A 17,812-nucleotide genomic window follows, 5' to 3' on the forward strand; every position below is an offset into this window, starting at 1 on the left:
TAAATACAGTAGAGCATCGATTATCCGACTCAATTGGGGACTGGGGTTGGTCAGATAACTGAAAAAACGGATAACCAAAAAATATGAAAAAATACATTATTAGTATTGTATATTAGTATATCTCATGTAATTAGTATATCGCTATTAACCCACTTTGCGTTAAATTTTCATCAATGTTAAGCCTAACAAAAATTTTTTTAAAATAATAATCGTTGCTATTGTATCGTTAAAAATTAAAAAATTAAGCCTCGTATAAATACAGTAGAGCATCGATTATCCGACTCAATTGGGGACTGGGGTTGGTCAGATAACTGAAAAAACGGATAACCAAAAAATATGAAAAAATACATTATTAGTATTGTATATTAGTATATCTCATGTAATTAGTATATCGCTATTAACCCACTTTGCGTTGAATTTTCATCAATGTTAAGCCTAACAAAAATTTTTTAAAAATAATAATAGTCGCTATTGTATCATTAAAAATTAGAAAATTAAGCCTCATTTAAATACTGGCTTCCTTTCATGGTCGAGCCAGTGTTGTCAGCCAAAACACGTAAAAGTACTATTAAAATAGCCAAGACATAGCCAAATATTGTAGTGCCACATCACTAGAGGACATTTGAATTTGTCGACTAGAACAGTCGGTTAACTGATGTGACGGTTAATCGGGGATCAGATAATCGATGCTCTACTGTACCTATTTTAAACATTTATACAGGTAGCCCTCAGTTTATGCCGGCTCAATTTATGCCGATTCACAATAACGCCGCTACGCAATTTACAGTTTTGCGATGTAATTCCCTGATTTTCCCTATGCCAGACTGATTTTCATTTCAGTGTTGACGTATTTACTGAGCCACGACACTGTACTGTACATTTGTTAAAACAAAGATTTTTGTTGAATATATTTAGTTTTTCTGTTTAATATTATTGAGTATGTATACATTTGCATTAAATTAATATTAAAACACTAAACGTTTAGGTACCCACGAGTCAAGTTATCAAACGTAATTGTCCAATATATGGCATCCGAATCCATAGTGCAAATGAATGTATCCCGTATCAATTCGTTTAGGAAAACACCTTATGACCCAGTAGCACTTCCGGCGATCACAAACTATCCTTAGTGAGACAAATCTACTTCTCATTGGCCAGACGATACTTTTTTATTAGCCAGACAATATCTATCTCTCCTTAGCCACCTTCAATTTTCCTGCTCAAACTGACCTTATACGTGCGCTACGGTGACCAGTGGTTGACCAATCAGTGTCTCTGCTTGTCTGTAGCTCTTCATCGGGTTAACGTATCCTTTCAACTATGGAAAGTTTGACAGATGAAATTTGTGAGTTAGACAATAATTGGGAGCGAAGTGCAAATGTAAAAAAAAACATCATCGCATCCATTCAACCATATTCCGAAATTCTCAATGAAATGAAACAAAAATGTAAACAATTAAAGATGGATACCTTTTTCCGAAAAATGTAAAAGATCCGAAACTAAAATTTTTTAATAAAAATATTTCACTTTATTTTATGATAAAATACATTTTATCATAAAATATTATATATTTTGCATTATATTGTATTAATAAACAAAATTATTTGCTTATTTTTCACTTATGTAGTACCTAACCCTATACCTCACTGTAATTATGGGTTCGTTTTACGCCAATTCGATTTGCGCCGGCTTTTGTAGGAATGGAACTGCGGTGTAAACAGAGGGCTACATGTATTGTTAAATTTAAGTTTAATAATAACATTTAATTATTATCTAAGATTTAGATATATAATAAATGTTTAATATATATTGTATTCATACCTATATATGTACAAACATTTATAATTTATTATGTAAAGCTTGATTTAAATTTCTTTGAATGCTCATATTTTGTATATCATATAACTAACTTATTCTTCTATTCCAAAATAATTATAAAAACAGATAAAGTCGGAATTTTTTCCTTGTTCTTCTTACATAAATGTAAAATATACAAAAAAATTATATATATATATATATATTTTTTTTTCACTTCTGACTTTTTGGATATTATATAACTTCAAATCTTAAAACATTAAGCCAATAATGACTAAAAAATTAAAGTTAAAAAGGTATAAAAAGAAATCAGTTTGCAGAGAAAAAAACTTATTTACATTACTAACAAGCTCCCCAAATGCATTTTGCCTATGAAAGACCTCTTCAGTGGGGCTAACAGTATACAGTTTACGTTCTGACAATCAACTCATTAAAGAGCCACTTCTATGTACCCTTCCATTACTAAAGATATGATTGTGAGCTGTCTATGTAAGTATGGGGTCTCTGATTACTTAAAAGATTTAATTATCTTCACATTAGATAATAATTACTTTACAGTGAAAGAAAATTTTTACAAACAGAAGGTATTTCTATGGGTTCCGTAATAGGACCAAAACTAGCTGAAATTTATATGCTGGATGTGGACATGATTTTATTGACGTTAAATGGAGTAAAGTTTTTTGCAAGGTACATTGATAATATTTTGATCACATATGCAGTAGTAACAACAAATTTTCAAATTTTGGAACAAGCTAATAAAATTAATTTGAATATTAAATTTACTCAAGAACATGAATTAAATAATCAATTAAGTTATTTAGATATAACAATTAAAAGGTTTTAAGATCATTTGGAGTACTGTAAATTTGAAAAACCGTGTAACACAAGAAAAGTAATTAATTATAAATCATACTGCCCTTTAAATCAAAAATATGATGTATATCTGATGAAAATAAAGATTTTTTTCTAGAGCAACAAATATATTTGTTATATTATATTCTTTATAAGAAATATATTCTAAATGGATACCCAAAAAGATTATTAAATTATTGGTACCATAGATTTTTAAGAAACAGATTTAAAGTTAAATGTCGTCAAGAAATAATACAGTATGTATCATTTCCGTATAGAAAAGGGATTTATGAAAAAATATAATAAGTTTTTAAATCAAAAATTAGATTGGCTCCATCCTTAAATAACAGGTTATCAAATATGATGATTATAAGAAGTACCAGAAAAGATTCATTAGAGGAAGAAGGTGGTGTTTATTGGATAGAATGCATGTTAAACAACCCTAGTTTTTACATTGGTGAAACAAAATGAAGATTAAAGATTCAACTGTCGGAACATCTGGCTGATATAAGGTTAAAAATTAGTAATTTGCCTGTCTTCCAATATTGTAAAAGTAATAATTGTCAGATTAATACTAATAAATTAAAAATTATTTTTAGAGAAAAAACAATGTAAAGCAAAAGGTAAAAGAACACTTTGCTATAATTATGCAGAATAATAATGTAAATTTAAATACAGGAATGTTAACAGCAGAATGCTGGGAATTTTTTGTTAACTATATAAGTGGCTCTTTAATGAGTTGATTGTCAGAACGTAAACTGTGTACTGTTAGCCCCACTGAAGAGGTCTTTCATAGGCAAAATGCATTTGGGGAGCTTGTTAGTAATGTAAATAAAAGTTTTTTTCTCTGCAAACTGATTTCTTTTTATACCTTTTTAACTTTAATTTTTTAGTCATTATTGGTTTAATGTTTTAAGATTTGACGTTATATAATATCCAAAAAATCAGAAGTGAAAGAAAAATATAATTTTTTCATATATTTTACATTTAAGTAATAAGAATAAAGTCATTCTTCTATGTTCAACAAAATTTATTTACTCCAATTAAAATTATTAAAAAAATTGAAACAAATTTTTAAAAAGAAATATTCAATTTTTTAATTAATATAATACAAAGTAATTTAATTATTCTTGTCATCAATTTTACTTCCCGGAGGAAACAGAGATGAAAAGATAACATTAAAAAAACTAGATCATGAAACACTCTTGACTAAACTTAAAGACATTCAATATCAAATAATTTTTTGTAGTTTTATTTTTAGAAAAAGTTCTGTATTATTTCAAAAATAATAATTTAAACTATTTTTAATATAAAAAATGTGTTTTTAAATAGTAAAGATTTTATAACAACTTATTAAATTTATTATATTCCAAACTGTTAATTTTTGATGAATCAACTATCCTACAGTGTGGAAAGCATTCAAAGGAAATGCAATATGAATTGTTATAATGTAATATTAATTTTGTTAAATGTCATAAGGCATTCAGAGAAATAATTGCTACATGCCATCATAATATTACACATTTAGCAATATTAATACTTATGTACATTTTAAATATGATTTACTTTGTTACAAACTCAATCTATAACCTTTAGGATTTTATTTAGTAAACAGAATTTTACTGTTTGAGTAATTTATATCAAAATTCTAATTATGAATGCTTTAATATGATTTTTCCATTAGCTTGAGTTTATAAAAAACTGAGAAAAAGAAATCATCCTTAATAAGGAAGGATTATATCCAAAATATATATTAAAATATAAACTTTTTCTTCTAAAATTATTTGTATTAACTATATTAAATTCTAGAATTAATTTGCAATAAAATTTCAATTTATTCATCCATTTTTAAACTATATATTTTAAGCTAAATATACTATTTTGCATTTTATTTATTTTTTTTTATTGATAAATCATTAGTATTTTCAACTTCAAAAAAGCAATTGCTAAAAATAAACACACTCAAATTTCAACGTTATAAATATTTTCATCATTAATTTAATCATTACAAAACTGATATGCAAGACAAATTTAAACATAAAATGCAATTCATCATAAATAATTAGTAAAATTTAGCAATGCACTTTAATTTTAAAGTTATTATGTAAATTAAAAAATAAAGTTAATTGTCTTTTCAAAAAAAAACACAACAGAAAAGGAATGTTTAAAAATTCTTATACTTATATTATTACTAATTTCAGATATTTATTTCTACACTCAAATATTTATATTTACTTTATTTTCTACACAATATAAATTAAATGATGAGAGTGAGATCAAGGCTGTGTGTGTAAGTAATGAACAGAAAAAAAAAGTGTTTCCAAAAAATAAAAAAATTTACCTCTACTTTTAATAATAAAAGATTACTTAATTTCAAAGATTTTTAAAACTGAATAACATAACTGCAAGTGAAATAGGATAGAATTTTATTAAAAATTTTTTTTTATATTATGTAATTCAATTAATAATAAAAATAATATCAACCACAACTATAAACCACAACTATACCCAGCAGAAAACAATTAAATATGTAATCCAACACCTTATTTTTTAATATTTAATATTAAAAAATAATATCTTACATATTTAATAATATCTTTCTTTATAATCAGAAAGTAAAAGTTTTAATTATCTGATTCCAATATAAATGCTATTTCACTAAATAGTGTTTAAAATTAAAGTTTTTTCAGTTAATTTATATTGTTATTTTCTTTCATGATAAATAGTTCTCAAGCATTTTTAATATGGTTTCATAATTAATATTAAACAGATGTTAGATTTGAATTTCATTTCTCTTTGTGAAACACAATAACTATATGAGCAAACTCAGTTATTAAAAATAAAAAATAGTAAGATAAATGATCACAGAAAAAAATAATTTCTTTTACTATTTATTTTTGTATCCTATATTGGCTATTTATTATTATTATTATTATTGTTTTCAACTATTAAATGTAAATATAACTCTTAAGTACCTTAACCATTAAAATTTTAATGCAATCTAAATTACTAGTGCAAGATATTAAATGTGTTCATATAAAATCTATAAAAAAAAATTCAACAATATCAAATGAAAACTGTATTTTATAGTTTTTTTTATTATTTTTTTCACATAATAATTTCAATCAGTATTAAAATATATCATCATTAATAATTCAATTTTACATTTTCAAAATTTTTATTAATATCCTAAAATTATTTGTTAGAATTTATAAGTAAGTTAGTTTTAATAATTTTTAATTATACCTAGATTTACAAACTTTATATGCATACAATCAGAAAAACAAAATTATTTTAATTAATACAAATATTATATTAATTAATAATTAAATAATATAAATTAAACAGCTATTTTATTTTACTGAAAAAAGGAAACTAAAACAATGATTAAATTTTAATTATTAATGCTAATTGAAACTTAAAATATTCATTAAAACTAGTAAAATGATTTCTTCTGTAATCTATTTGTTTTAATTACTAAATTATTTATGGAAAAATTTATAATACAAATATTTCAATATGTAATTTTCAATGATCATTAAAAAACAAAATATATCAATTTATATTTTTAATATCACCTGATAACTAAAAATCTCCTATTAACATTTAAACAATTACTGTACGGTAAATTTCAAAATAATTATGTTCAATACATTTCAAAAATGTATTTAAATCCTAATTACTTTTTTAAACTAATTATTATGAAATAAATTATATAATTATGAAAACAATTATTGATAAATTATTTACTACAATTAATTTAATAATGAAAATAATAGATAATATGATAGAGATTTAAGTTAAATTGGGTTGATGGTGATGTATAATTTAACGATAGAAAAATTGATTGNATAATATCTTACATATTTAATAATATCTTTCTTTATAATCAGAAAGTAAAAGTTTTAATTATCTGATTCCAATATAAATGCTATTTCACTAAATAGTGTTTAAAATTAAAGTTTTTTCAGTTAATTTATATTGTTATTTTCTTTCATGATAAATAGTTCTCAAGCATTTTTAATATGGTTTCATAATTAATATTAAACAGATGTTAGATTTGAATTTCATTTCTCTTTGTGAAACACAATAACTATATGAGCAAACTCAGTTATTAAAAATAAAAAATAGTAAGATAAATGATCACAGAAAAAAATAATTTCTTTTACTATTTATTTTTGTATCCTATATTGGCTATTTATTATTATTATTATTATTGTTTTCAACTATTAAATGTAAATATAACTCTTAAGTACCTTAACCATTAAAATTTTAATGCAATCTAAATTACTAGTGCAAGATATTAAATGTGTTCATATAAAATCTATAAAAAAAAATTCAACAATATCAAATGAAAACTGTATTTTATAGTTTTTTTTATTATTTTTTTCACATAATAATTTCAATCAGTATTAAAATATATCATCATTAATAATTCAATTTTACATTTTCAAAATTTTTATTAATATCCTAAAATTATTTGTTAGAATTTATAAGTAAGTTAGTTTTAATAATTTTTAATTATACCTAGATTTACAAACTTTATATGCATACAATCAGAAAAACAAAATTATTTTAATTAATACAAATATTATATTAATTAATAATTAAATAATATAAATTAAACAGCTATTTTATTTTACTGAAAAAAGGAAACTAAAACAATGATTAAATTTTAATTATTAATGCTAATTGAAACTTAAAATATTCATTAAAACTAGTAAAATGATTTCTTCTGTAATCTATTTGTTTTAATTACTAAATTATTTATGGAAAAATTTATAATACAAATATTTCAATATGTAATTTTCAATGATCATTAAAAAACAAAATATATCAATTTATATTTTTAATATCACCTGATAACTAAAAATCTCCTATTAACATTTAAACAATTACTGTACGGTAAATTTCAAAATAATTATGTTCAATACATTTCAAAAATGTATTTAAATCCTAATTACTTTTTTAAACTAATTATTATGAAATAAATTATATAATTATGAAAACAATTATTGATAAATTATTTACTACAATTAATTTAATAATGAAAATAATAGATAATATGATAGAGATTTAAGTTAAATTGGGTTGATGGTGATGTATAATTTAACGATAGAAAAATTGATTGTTATTAAAATACAACCCTTGTAACCGGCTAATGGCCTTAATATACAAATAAACTGTTTTTGATTTATATATATATGTTACCGCTAAAGCTCGAAATCCGTTAATGTGTACATTACCTAGCTAATCTGCAGATTAACTAGGGTGATCCGTTAAAGCTGCGAAAATTGTTCAATTTCTCAAATTACCTAGGTAATTTGCAGAGTATCTAGGTAATCTGCACATTAACGGCTTCCGTATCGTTAAAGTTCAAAAGTTTGTTTCTTTCACTTCCTTTCCCCACTCCTTCTTTTTACGTAGATAAATTTAAATCCTAGAATGCAAGCAAGCACCGAATTGGTGAGTAAAATCAAGAAAAGATTCTTCGCAAACCTCTTTAGCGAAGATTTAAAATATAATACGTAGTGTTTTAATAACAAACCAAAGTATGATTCCATAATTGAAGATGTAAAGCAAATAAAAGTTTCCAAGAAGAAAGAATCATCTCGAGATTATCAAATAATTCAAAGGTGTGATGTGTTGACTGTACGAGGCTGTGAAAAACTCATTGAGCCGTTGTCAGATGCGCGAGAAAGGTTTGAAAAAGTTTGTCCATGCCGGAGAATTGTTTGACATTCGATAAAAACTGAAGAAGACCTTGAAAAATTAGAAGATTCACAAGAGACTGTGATTATGAGATCACAGTCAAATCTTACTCAAGAGGACATTCCGTTATCCCCCGCTTCTACAGAATCACCTATAGAAATACAAGAATTTACCGATAGTAATCTTAAACTGCCTTCTATACCGTTGATTGATGATGCAGTCACGAAGAATATTCAGTTACCCTGCACCTCCAAGGAATCGCCTCTGCAAGTTGAAGAAGTCATCACTGAGTTACTCTCAACTTCAGCAGAATCGCCATCACAGTTTCGTACGGAGCCTGTAAAGAGCACTATACAAGACATAGTCTGTATTGTTTGCTCAAAAGCAGCATCAAGTGCTCACAAGTGTAAATCGTGTAATATGTTTGTTCACGCAGTTTGTGGTGAAGTAGATCCTAAAGAGGAAGGGTATGGTAAGAATGTATTGTGCATCATCTGTAAAAAGAATATGGATCAGAAAATACAGCGTGATGAAGCCAAGAAATGTTTAGAAAAGCAAGCAAAGAAAATGTTAGCAGTTTCTAATGCAAAGCACCCAAACGTCGATGAAGGTTTCGCTGTGAGAATTAAAGTACCCGAAGAAGACAGAGCAAAAACTGATGCACGTTCAATTTTAGCTGTGGTTCTTAGTAAAACAGAGGATGGCTTTTATAAACTTGATACTAAAACAGGTATTTTAAAACAATTGTATGCAAAATCTGAATTCAGTGTTTGCAAAGAGAGATTTTTAACGAAAGAAGATGGATGTCCCTGCTGTAGAAATATCTTTACGTCAAACAGCAATAAAACAATCCCTTGGTACTGGGCAGGGTTTCAGAAAATGTGACTGCAAATCTAAATGTACCACAAATAGGCGTGCTTGTCGCAAAAACCAATTGCTACGTAATTCAAAGTGTCACCAATCTTTAGATTGCACTAATAAGTAAGTACAATTTTATCATATGTTTTGCAAATTCATTTCCCTAATTGTAGTAATATTTTAAACCGTTTGATTTTTGTATTAAAGTTTTTTTAATTGATTGATGATTGATTCAATCAACTAATTTGTTGATTGTTTGATTGTATTAAATTGATTCTTTAGATATTGAAAATTAAACAAATAACATTATGTTAATTTAAGCATACAGAAACGCTGTTGTTCCAGCAAAAATCTTATTTTCACTTTACCGAGTGCCTGGTAGGTAATTTGCAGATTACCTAGATAATCTGAACATTACCTAGGTAATTTGAGAAATGGAATAATTTTTGCAGCTTTAATGGATCACCCTAGTTAATCTGCAGATTAGCTAGGTAATGCGCACATTAACGGATTTCGAGCTTTAGCAGTAACATATATACAAATTTATAAAATATCTACTTGTTAAATTGTAAAACATTAATTTATTAAATTAATAGTATATAAAAAACGAATACATGAAAGTTTTATATGAATTAATGTAAAAATAATTATAATTAAAACTGTATATAAAAATTAATTAATAATGAAAATAATAATATATATAGAATAAATTAAGTTTTATAAATAATTCAAATTTTAAAAACTAATTCCATCTTGTTGGCTGTCAGTAATTAATATATATATGGGCCAAGTGAATAGGTCATTATTAATAATGCCCGCCCATTATGAATAATGACTAAAATGGCTGCACAGCCTGATAAATATTGATTAATTTATTAAACTGACCAGACATTATGCATAAAGCTATATTTCCATTGGGCAATTCGATTTTAAAAAAGTCCATTTTTTCATTATAAATTATTTATTTTTGTGAATTATTTTAAAGTATTTTAAGAAAAATCTTGCTCATATTATGTGGTTTATATTAATATAGGTATATTTATTACATTAAACTCTTTATTAATTAATCAACACACACTATATAATTTATTTTAATGATTCTATTTATTAACTTTGGCAATTACTTTGCACATAGCATTCAACAAAATAATTTGTGAAAATTCACAAACTGAAAAATTTTTTAAAAGTAAGTATTATTAACTGTATTAATACTTTTTGTTAACATTAATTTAATTATTAACAAAATGATATAATTTTGTCATAAAAATCATCAACTTAAAGGAAACTTTTGGAATGTCATTTTGGTATATGGTGTTAAAAAATTTAATATCTACATACCACACATACAATCTTCTAGCAAATAATATGTATTTGAATTAAATATAAAACTGAGCATTTTCGACCTCTTTTAAGGCCTGCATCAAGCGTCAAACTTTACAGAACATTAGAGATTCTATTTTAGAACATTTTTTAAAATAGTTTTCTTGTTACAGACTTTTATTAAAAAAAATTTAATATTTTGTTGGATGATCATTCCTCAAAGTATCATTATCATCACTTTGCTCAATAGATGATAACAGTATTCATATTGACTAGTAAATGTGATAAATTATGATAAAAAACATAAAATTTATTACAATACCTGATTTTAGTTGTCATTATCATAATGGCAAGGAATTGTTTANATAAAAATCAACTGGTATATGGTGTAAAAAAAATTTAATATTTTGTTGAATGATCACTCTTCGAAGTATCATTATCATCACTTTGCCTGACAGATGTTAACAGTATTCATATTGACCAGTCAATGTGACAAATAACAATAAAGAACATGAAATTTATTACAATGCCCAATGTTGTTTGTCATTATTCATAATGACTGGACATTGTTTATAATGTCCATATTAATCACTTAGTCCATAACATAATGAGAAAACTATAGTCAGTTTCAAAAATAGTTGCAATTTTTGCCTTAGGGGTTCTATATGAGTACCAGTCATGGCAACATCAAAGAAACTGTTCAATATTCTTTTCATTACTATCAGTCATATATTGTAATTGAGTTATATTAATACAGTCAAGTGTAACATGTCACAACTAATGATATTCACTTCCCTTTCAATTTGTCTCTAGTTCTAATAAATATGCAACTCCACTTGTATAAACCAATTAAACCCCACTTAAACTCACATTTTCAAATAACCTCATAACCAGAAGTCACAAGAGGTGAGATTGGGTCAGGGCCGGCCTTCTCTATAAAGGGGCCCAGGTGCAAGAAACTATTTGGGCCCTACATTTTTTGTAAAATAAAAAAAATTACAAACACAAACATATATTAATGCATGTTTATTTAAAGCGTGATTTTGTTCTTGCTAATACATGAATTACTTCAGGAAAATTATAATTTTTGCAATTTCTTTTTCGATGCTTAATATAGCAAATGCATTAAGCGTTCTGCACACATGCTGGATCGAAGATAATTCTTTATTAATTTTAATTTGCTGAAAGAGCGCTCAGCACTTGCTATAGTAACTGGCAACGCAAAGAAAAGTTTTAACACAGTTAATACATTTAGAAATAACTCATTATAATTATTATTTAGTATGTATTGCATATGTCTTGTGCGTTATTTACATCCCTTTCATTCAAAATCAAATCCCGTAGCAAACCAATTTCCTGGATTAGGTTTTCATCTACATCTTTGTTATAAAACTTTACAAAGTTTTTGGAACATTTTTCTAATTCATGTTTTTCTAAGGTTTTCATATCAGTGATTAATTTGAAATCAGAAATAATATTTGGTATACTTTTAAATCTATCTTCTATTTGTACAATAACAGTATCAATTAGAGTGTTAAAAAAATAACATCTAAAATTCCTCTACCGGGTTTTCTAAAGCTTCATCTGCTATTTCGGAATATAACCTTTTCCTTTTTCAGGAAAATGTTCTGAAATATTCAAATTACGTGCTAGCACTTTTACTTCGTCTAAAAATGTGTTAAATTTTGGATTTCAGTTTTAATTTTATTGACTAAATTAAAAGCCGACTCAAGAATAATTGTTTTTGCTTGAAATAATATTGATAGCGTTGATTTTACACAACATTGCAAACCATACTATTAAACATAAAATAAATGGCATTTCTTGTATTGAATCCAATAGACTTTTAGCTTCGGATACCGCTGTATTATCGTTACTTACATAAATAAATTCTTCTAGGGCATTACAAGTTTGTTCAAACTGTGTATATGTTACTGTGAATGACCGATATCTGGCGAATGTCAACATTCACACAGTCGTTTCGTGTATGTACGAAATATTTGCTAAATATAATCATTTCTCACTTACACCGGCAAATGTCGACATTCGGCACGCACTGATGGTGAATGCTCAATAAAAATATTTTTATTACGTTAATATGTCAAAATAGGAGAAAGCTTAAGTAACGGCACATGTAAATAAACTGTTGAACCTAAAACGAACAGTACGTTCTAAATCATTAAAGAATATAATACAATAATAAACTTACACATAAATTATGTGATTGACGTTGTACAATCTTATTTATTGCAATAACTTAAACTGTTATGGCACTTTGAGTCCCTCGCTTTTACAACTGCATTTATTCGTGGAACACTTCTTTTTGCAATGACAGCGTGTACAGTAGACCCCTATAACACTGTAGGGGTCACTTAGATTTTACAAATACGTGTGTCGGGCTGTGAACGGCTCACGTATTTGTAAAATCTAAGTGACTCGTACAACATGGAATTCATATAACACGGAAATATCTACAGTGTTATAGAAGAGTCTACTGTATAGCCTTACCCTCTACTTTTCGATTTAGCTGTAGCTGCTTTACTCAACGATATTTCTTGAGAAGAAATCTCATCTATGAAAAGTAACTTTTCTTTACAAATTACAACATGATTACGTAATTACGTGATTACGAACTGATTTGTTAATGGTGTCTTTTATTCAGATATAGCCGATAATTCAGGCTTGGTTTACTATATTATTTATATTAACATATAAAATGTTTTAGTAAAACAAACTATAAAATTTGTAAATGTCACAATAATAATATAAAATTATAAATACCCATGAACTTGGCCATTTTCTTTATAATTAACTTGAATAAATTTTCCAAATCGACTTGAGTTGTTATTATGCTTAGTTTTAGCATTTCCAAATGCCTTAAAAAATAAAAAAACCAAATTAATCAACACACATTTTTTCCATTACCATAAATTAATTAATTACTAAATTCAATTAAGGTTCCTGAAACATTAAAATTTGTCTTCTATTATAAACACAAAATATACCTTTGTTCTAACTATTTCAATAAATTTATTATGAGTGTGAAGACTATATATTATTAGTATAAACAGACTAACATTAATTTAAAAACTTTCATTTCTATAAATATAAGTTTTACTGTATTGGTTAACTACATCAGAATAATTAATGTATAAGATATTTATAAAAAAAATGAAATTATCTAAATAATGCAATCCTCAAAATTTGATTTGATAAAATAAACATTTGGCATTCTAATTTTAATAAATAAAATGGCCAGGACAACAATGAAATATAAAATATATTCACAAAACTGGAAGAAACAATAAATGTCTTCATACTTTGTCCTTCTCTATCAGTCTTTATGGCAGAAAGCCATAAAGACTGTCTTCCACCTTTTTAGCTACATTTTAGCTTCAGCTTACATAAATTTGTTTAATTCTGTGGCAAATACTAACGAAGTTTCAGCATAAATACATAAATAAAAACAAAATTACAACTATAAAAATTAAAACATTTATAATAATGTATTTTATATATCAATATCGACGTAACTGATTCTTTACACAAAAATAATATCTTGAATACAGTCTGCCCTCATTTTATGCCAATTTACACTAAACACTTTCAAATTTTCCCAAAGTCTCAAAAATTTTTTCCATAATGTTTAGAATACAGGGTTATTATAAATGAACCATTGGATTTCAAAGCAACTGTATTTACTAACAATAATTCAAAATTAACCTTGAATAATAAATACATTAAAAAACTACAAATTGTCCAAACACAAATCAAAGATTTCTAGGACTTTATATTTTCTATATATATTCTTTAATAACACATTTGCAGTCCAGTTTGCTCCATAAGTTATAAAATGTCTCCCTGGATGGTCATCATCACAGTAGTAATATGATGTGGGTAATGTTGGCACACGAAATATAACCTTTACATAACCTAAGGGGGAATCACATGATGTAATTACCCCCTTAGGGGTATGTAAAGGTTACATTTTGTGTGCCAACATTACCCACATCTGGCAATCTGAGAAGCCATCTGTATAGCACTAATTTTTCATTACTGAAATGTCCAATCCAGCAGTGGGAGTTCCATATTAAGATGTTGATGCACCTCAGTGTGCCAATGAGGTGGAGTCCCATCTGCTGGAGGACAAAAGTCATCAAAATTTAATTTTACTGCATAGTCACCATTTTGACAGTGGATGTCATGCTGCCATCTGATATATTGCAATAGTAAAGTTCCTTCACATATACTGCACAAAGGTGCTCTAATGTTCAGTCAAATTATTGTAGGTGCAACAACTTTAGGGCACAAATTAAAGCTTGAAGCTTTTTCTGTAATGATTCTTGTTTTCCTAATTTATCATCACAGTGATTATGTTTCATTCAAAACTTCCTTTAGTTATAGTCTGTGTAATATGCACTTTATTCACATGTTGAGTCTTAATGTCAAATCTGCTTCCAATATTCTTATGCTACAACTTTCAAAAGTTCACTGAAAACATCTAAATAAAAGAACTTTACTCTTTAACCTGGTTCCACCAGTTTATGAGATTTCAATTTTTCAGTCATCAATAACTTCATAATAGAGAAGTCTTCATGATAATTCTATATTCATCTGACAGTCATACAATAGCTTGCAATGCTGTAAGTCATGCTATATGATAAATGTTTATCAATAATATGCCTAAATTTAAAAAATAGTATATTATTTTATACTCTATTTTTAAAATCATTAGGTTTGTATTAATTAATAGATCAAAAGTAATTAATTGCTAGATGTGAAATCACGTGATAATTATCTGAGATCACATGATAATTCTATTTTCATGTGACAGTCACAAAATAGCCTGCACTACATCATGTCATGATAGCCGAGAGAAAAATAATNAATCATTAGGTTTGTATTAATTAATAGATCAAAAGTAATTAATTGCTAGATGTGAAATCACGTGATAATTATCTGAGATCACATGATAATTCTATTTTCATGTGACAGTCACAAAATAGCCTGCACTACATCATGTCATGATAGCCGAGAGAAAAATAATATGTTAAAATTTAAAAAATGGATATTTATAAAATAATAGCCCATTTTTTTTAAAACTTTCAAAAGGACAAACAGGAGGTAGTCAGCTCTCAAATGAGCTACAGTGGAACCTCGGTATATGACCTTAATCCGTACCTAATGTTTGGACTTATAGTGAATAGGACGTATACCAAATCAACCTTTCCCATAAGAAGTAATGTAAAAATGATTAATCCGTTCTCATGTAAAAAAAAATATGGTTGGCTTTAAACACCTCGTTTTCCTGGCTAGTTCCTGCTTGTTTTTTCACGAGATCAACATGCATCTTTTTAGCTTTCTAGCAAATAATTGCTTCTGATATGCTGTCTCTAGCACACTGTTTTTCAGTTATCCAAAGCAAAAGCAATTTCTCAACATGATCTAATGTTAGACAGAATTAGATAACCCAACAAACAGAGTATAACATTTTTTATGATCATTATTATGATTCACATTATTATTATATTCACATTATTATGATCTAATGTCTTCGATATCTGTTTAGAAATTGATTTAACCCCTTTCGCAACGTTAGCAGATTTAATAATGTCTTTATTTTTCACGATTGTCAATATCATCATTCTCGGAATACGGCATGCAACAGTTAAAATCTCGAACACGCATACCACCTTCATATTTCTCAACAATCTCTTTTTTCAGTTACATTGTGATTCTAGTCATTTGTTTAGTTTTCTGTTGCTTTTCATTTGCCTTTTTGCAATTCATAATTAATAGAAAATTAAATTTTACTTACAAATTATAATCAGAAGAAATATAAGAAAGTTATAAACTGTGGCACTGCAAATGTCTAGTCTGGTCTAGTACACCAATAGTGCTACTTGTTCATAGATGGTACATATAATTGAATTAAGTCATATACCAAACAAAAGTTGTATACCGAGCAAAATTTGTTTCGTCCAAACAGGACGTATTCCAAATCTGACGTATTCTAAAGCAGACGTATATCAAGGTACCACTGTATTCAATATATGCAGACTTCTTAGATTGTTCATTAGCTTAGTATTGCTATTCTTTCTTATAAATCTAGGTGACAAAATAAGATCACATAACTCCAAAATGGTCCAATACATTTATTCAAAATTTAAGACAATTATAGTACTCATCACAACACCAAATATTTTAAATTTTATCCAAGTTGATTTGTTGGTCATGGAGATATTAAAGGTTAAAATTGGCACATTAACATTAACACAAATGGCAGAACTTTACTATCTAGTAAAAAAAAATTAAATGTAAAAGTTGACGAACATTTTCGATCTTAAACAAGATTTGTATCAGGTCAACATTCTATTCCTAATTAGAATACTCAGAACACAAGTTTTCAAAAATTTAAACATGTTTCTAAATAATAAGAATGTAAAATATAATGGCGTAACATCAAACACATATAGAAAATTGATGGTATTTTTATGACCACATCAGGACTCTAGAAACATTAGAAATACACAAGGCCAGCCTGAATGGCAATTAAATTAATTTTAAAGATAGAAAAATCATCTCTTATGATTGGCAATGCCTATATGAAAAGCTAGAAAATAACAGCATAAATTAATTATCATCATTTTGTAATATGTTATGCATTATATTTAAATCAGATTTAATTTTATAAATCTTAAAAATACCACAGATTTTGTATATTTATATGTTTGATGTTATATTGTTATATTTTATGTTCTAATTATTCAAAATGTTTAAATTTTTTAAAATTTGTGTTTTGAGCATTCCAATTTGGAATAGAATGTTGACTTGATGCAGATCTTGTTTAAGATTGAAAACGTTTGTCAACTTTTACATTAAATTTTCGTTACTGGATGTTAAAAGTTTTGTTGATTGTGCTTTGTAATTCATTCTAGTTATTAAGAAGGTAATTTGCTTTACTATAGAGTGCTATAACACTATAATATTTGATATACTAGTTAAGAAAATTGTATCTAAACTAACTATATTTTTGAATTATCAGAAGCTACTGTTTGTTAATTATCTTATTTTAGCTTTGACTTTAAAAAGGTTGTACTTATTTTATTATTTACTCTTATAAAGTTATTTTTCATACATACGTACCGTATTTACTCGTATATAAGATAATCTCGCATATAGGACAAGGTGTGATTTTAAAGATCAAAATAAAGAAAATTAGATTTATTAATACAATCCTAATTCTATTTCATTT

At 26.3% G+C, this 17,812-nt stretch overlaps 1 protein-coding gene across 1 annotated transcript in view; it reads right to left on the reverse strand.

Annotated features, from left to right (window-relative positions):
• Positions 1 to 17,812, reverse strand: part of LOC111617349 (unconventional myosin-IXa-like) — a 121,432-nt gene that overhangs the window by 74,096 nt on the left and 29,524 nt on the right. Inside the window, exon 3 of the mRNA XM_023358653.1 lies at positions 13,339 to 13,433. Within this exon, the coding sequence (XP_023214421.1) occupies positions 13,339 to 13,433 (95 nt within the window). The remainder of the gene's footprint in view (positions 1 to 13,338; positions 13,434 to 17,812) is intronic.

This window comes from Centruroides sculpturatus, unplaced genomic scaffold (assembly GCF_000671375.1).
Source record: "Centruroides sculpturatus isolate CEXI.00-Female unplaced genomic scaffold, Cexi_2.0 scaffold118, whole genome shotgun sequence".
NCBI classification, from domain to species: Eukaryota; Metazoa; Arthropoda; class Arachnida; order Scorpiones; family Buthidae; genus Centruroides; species Centruroides sculpturatus.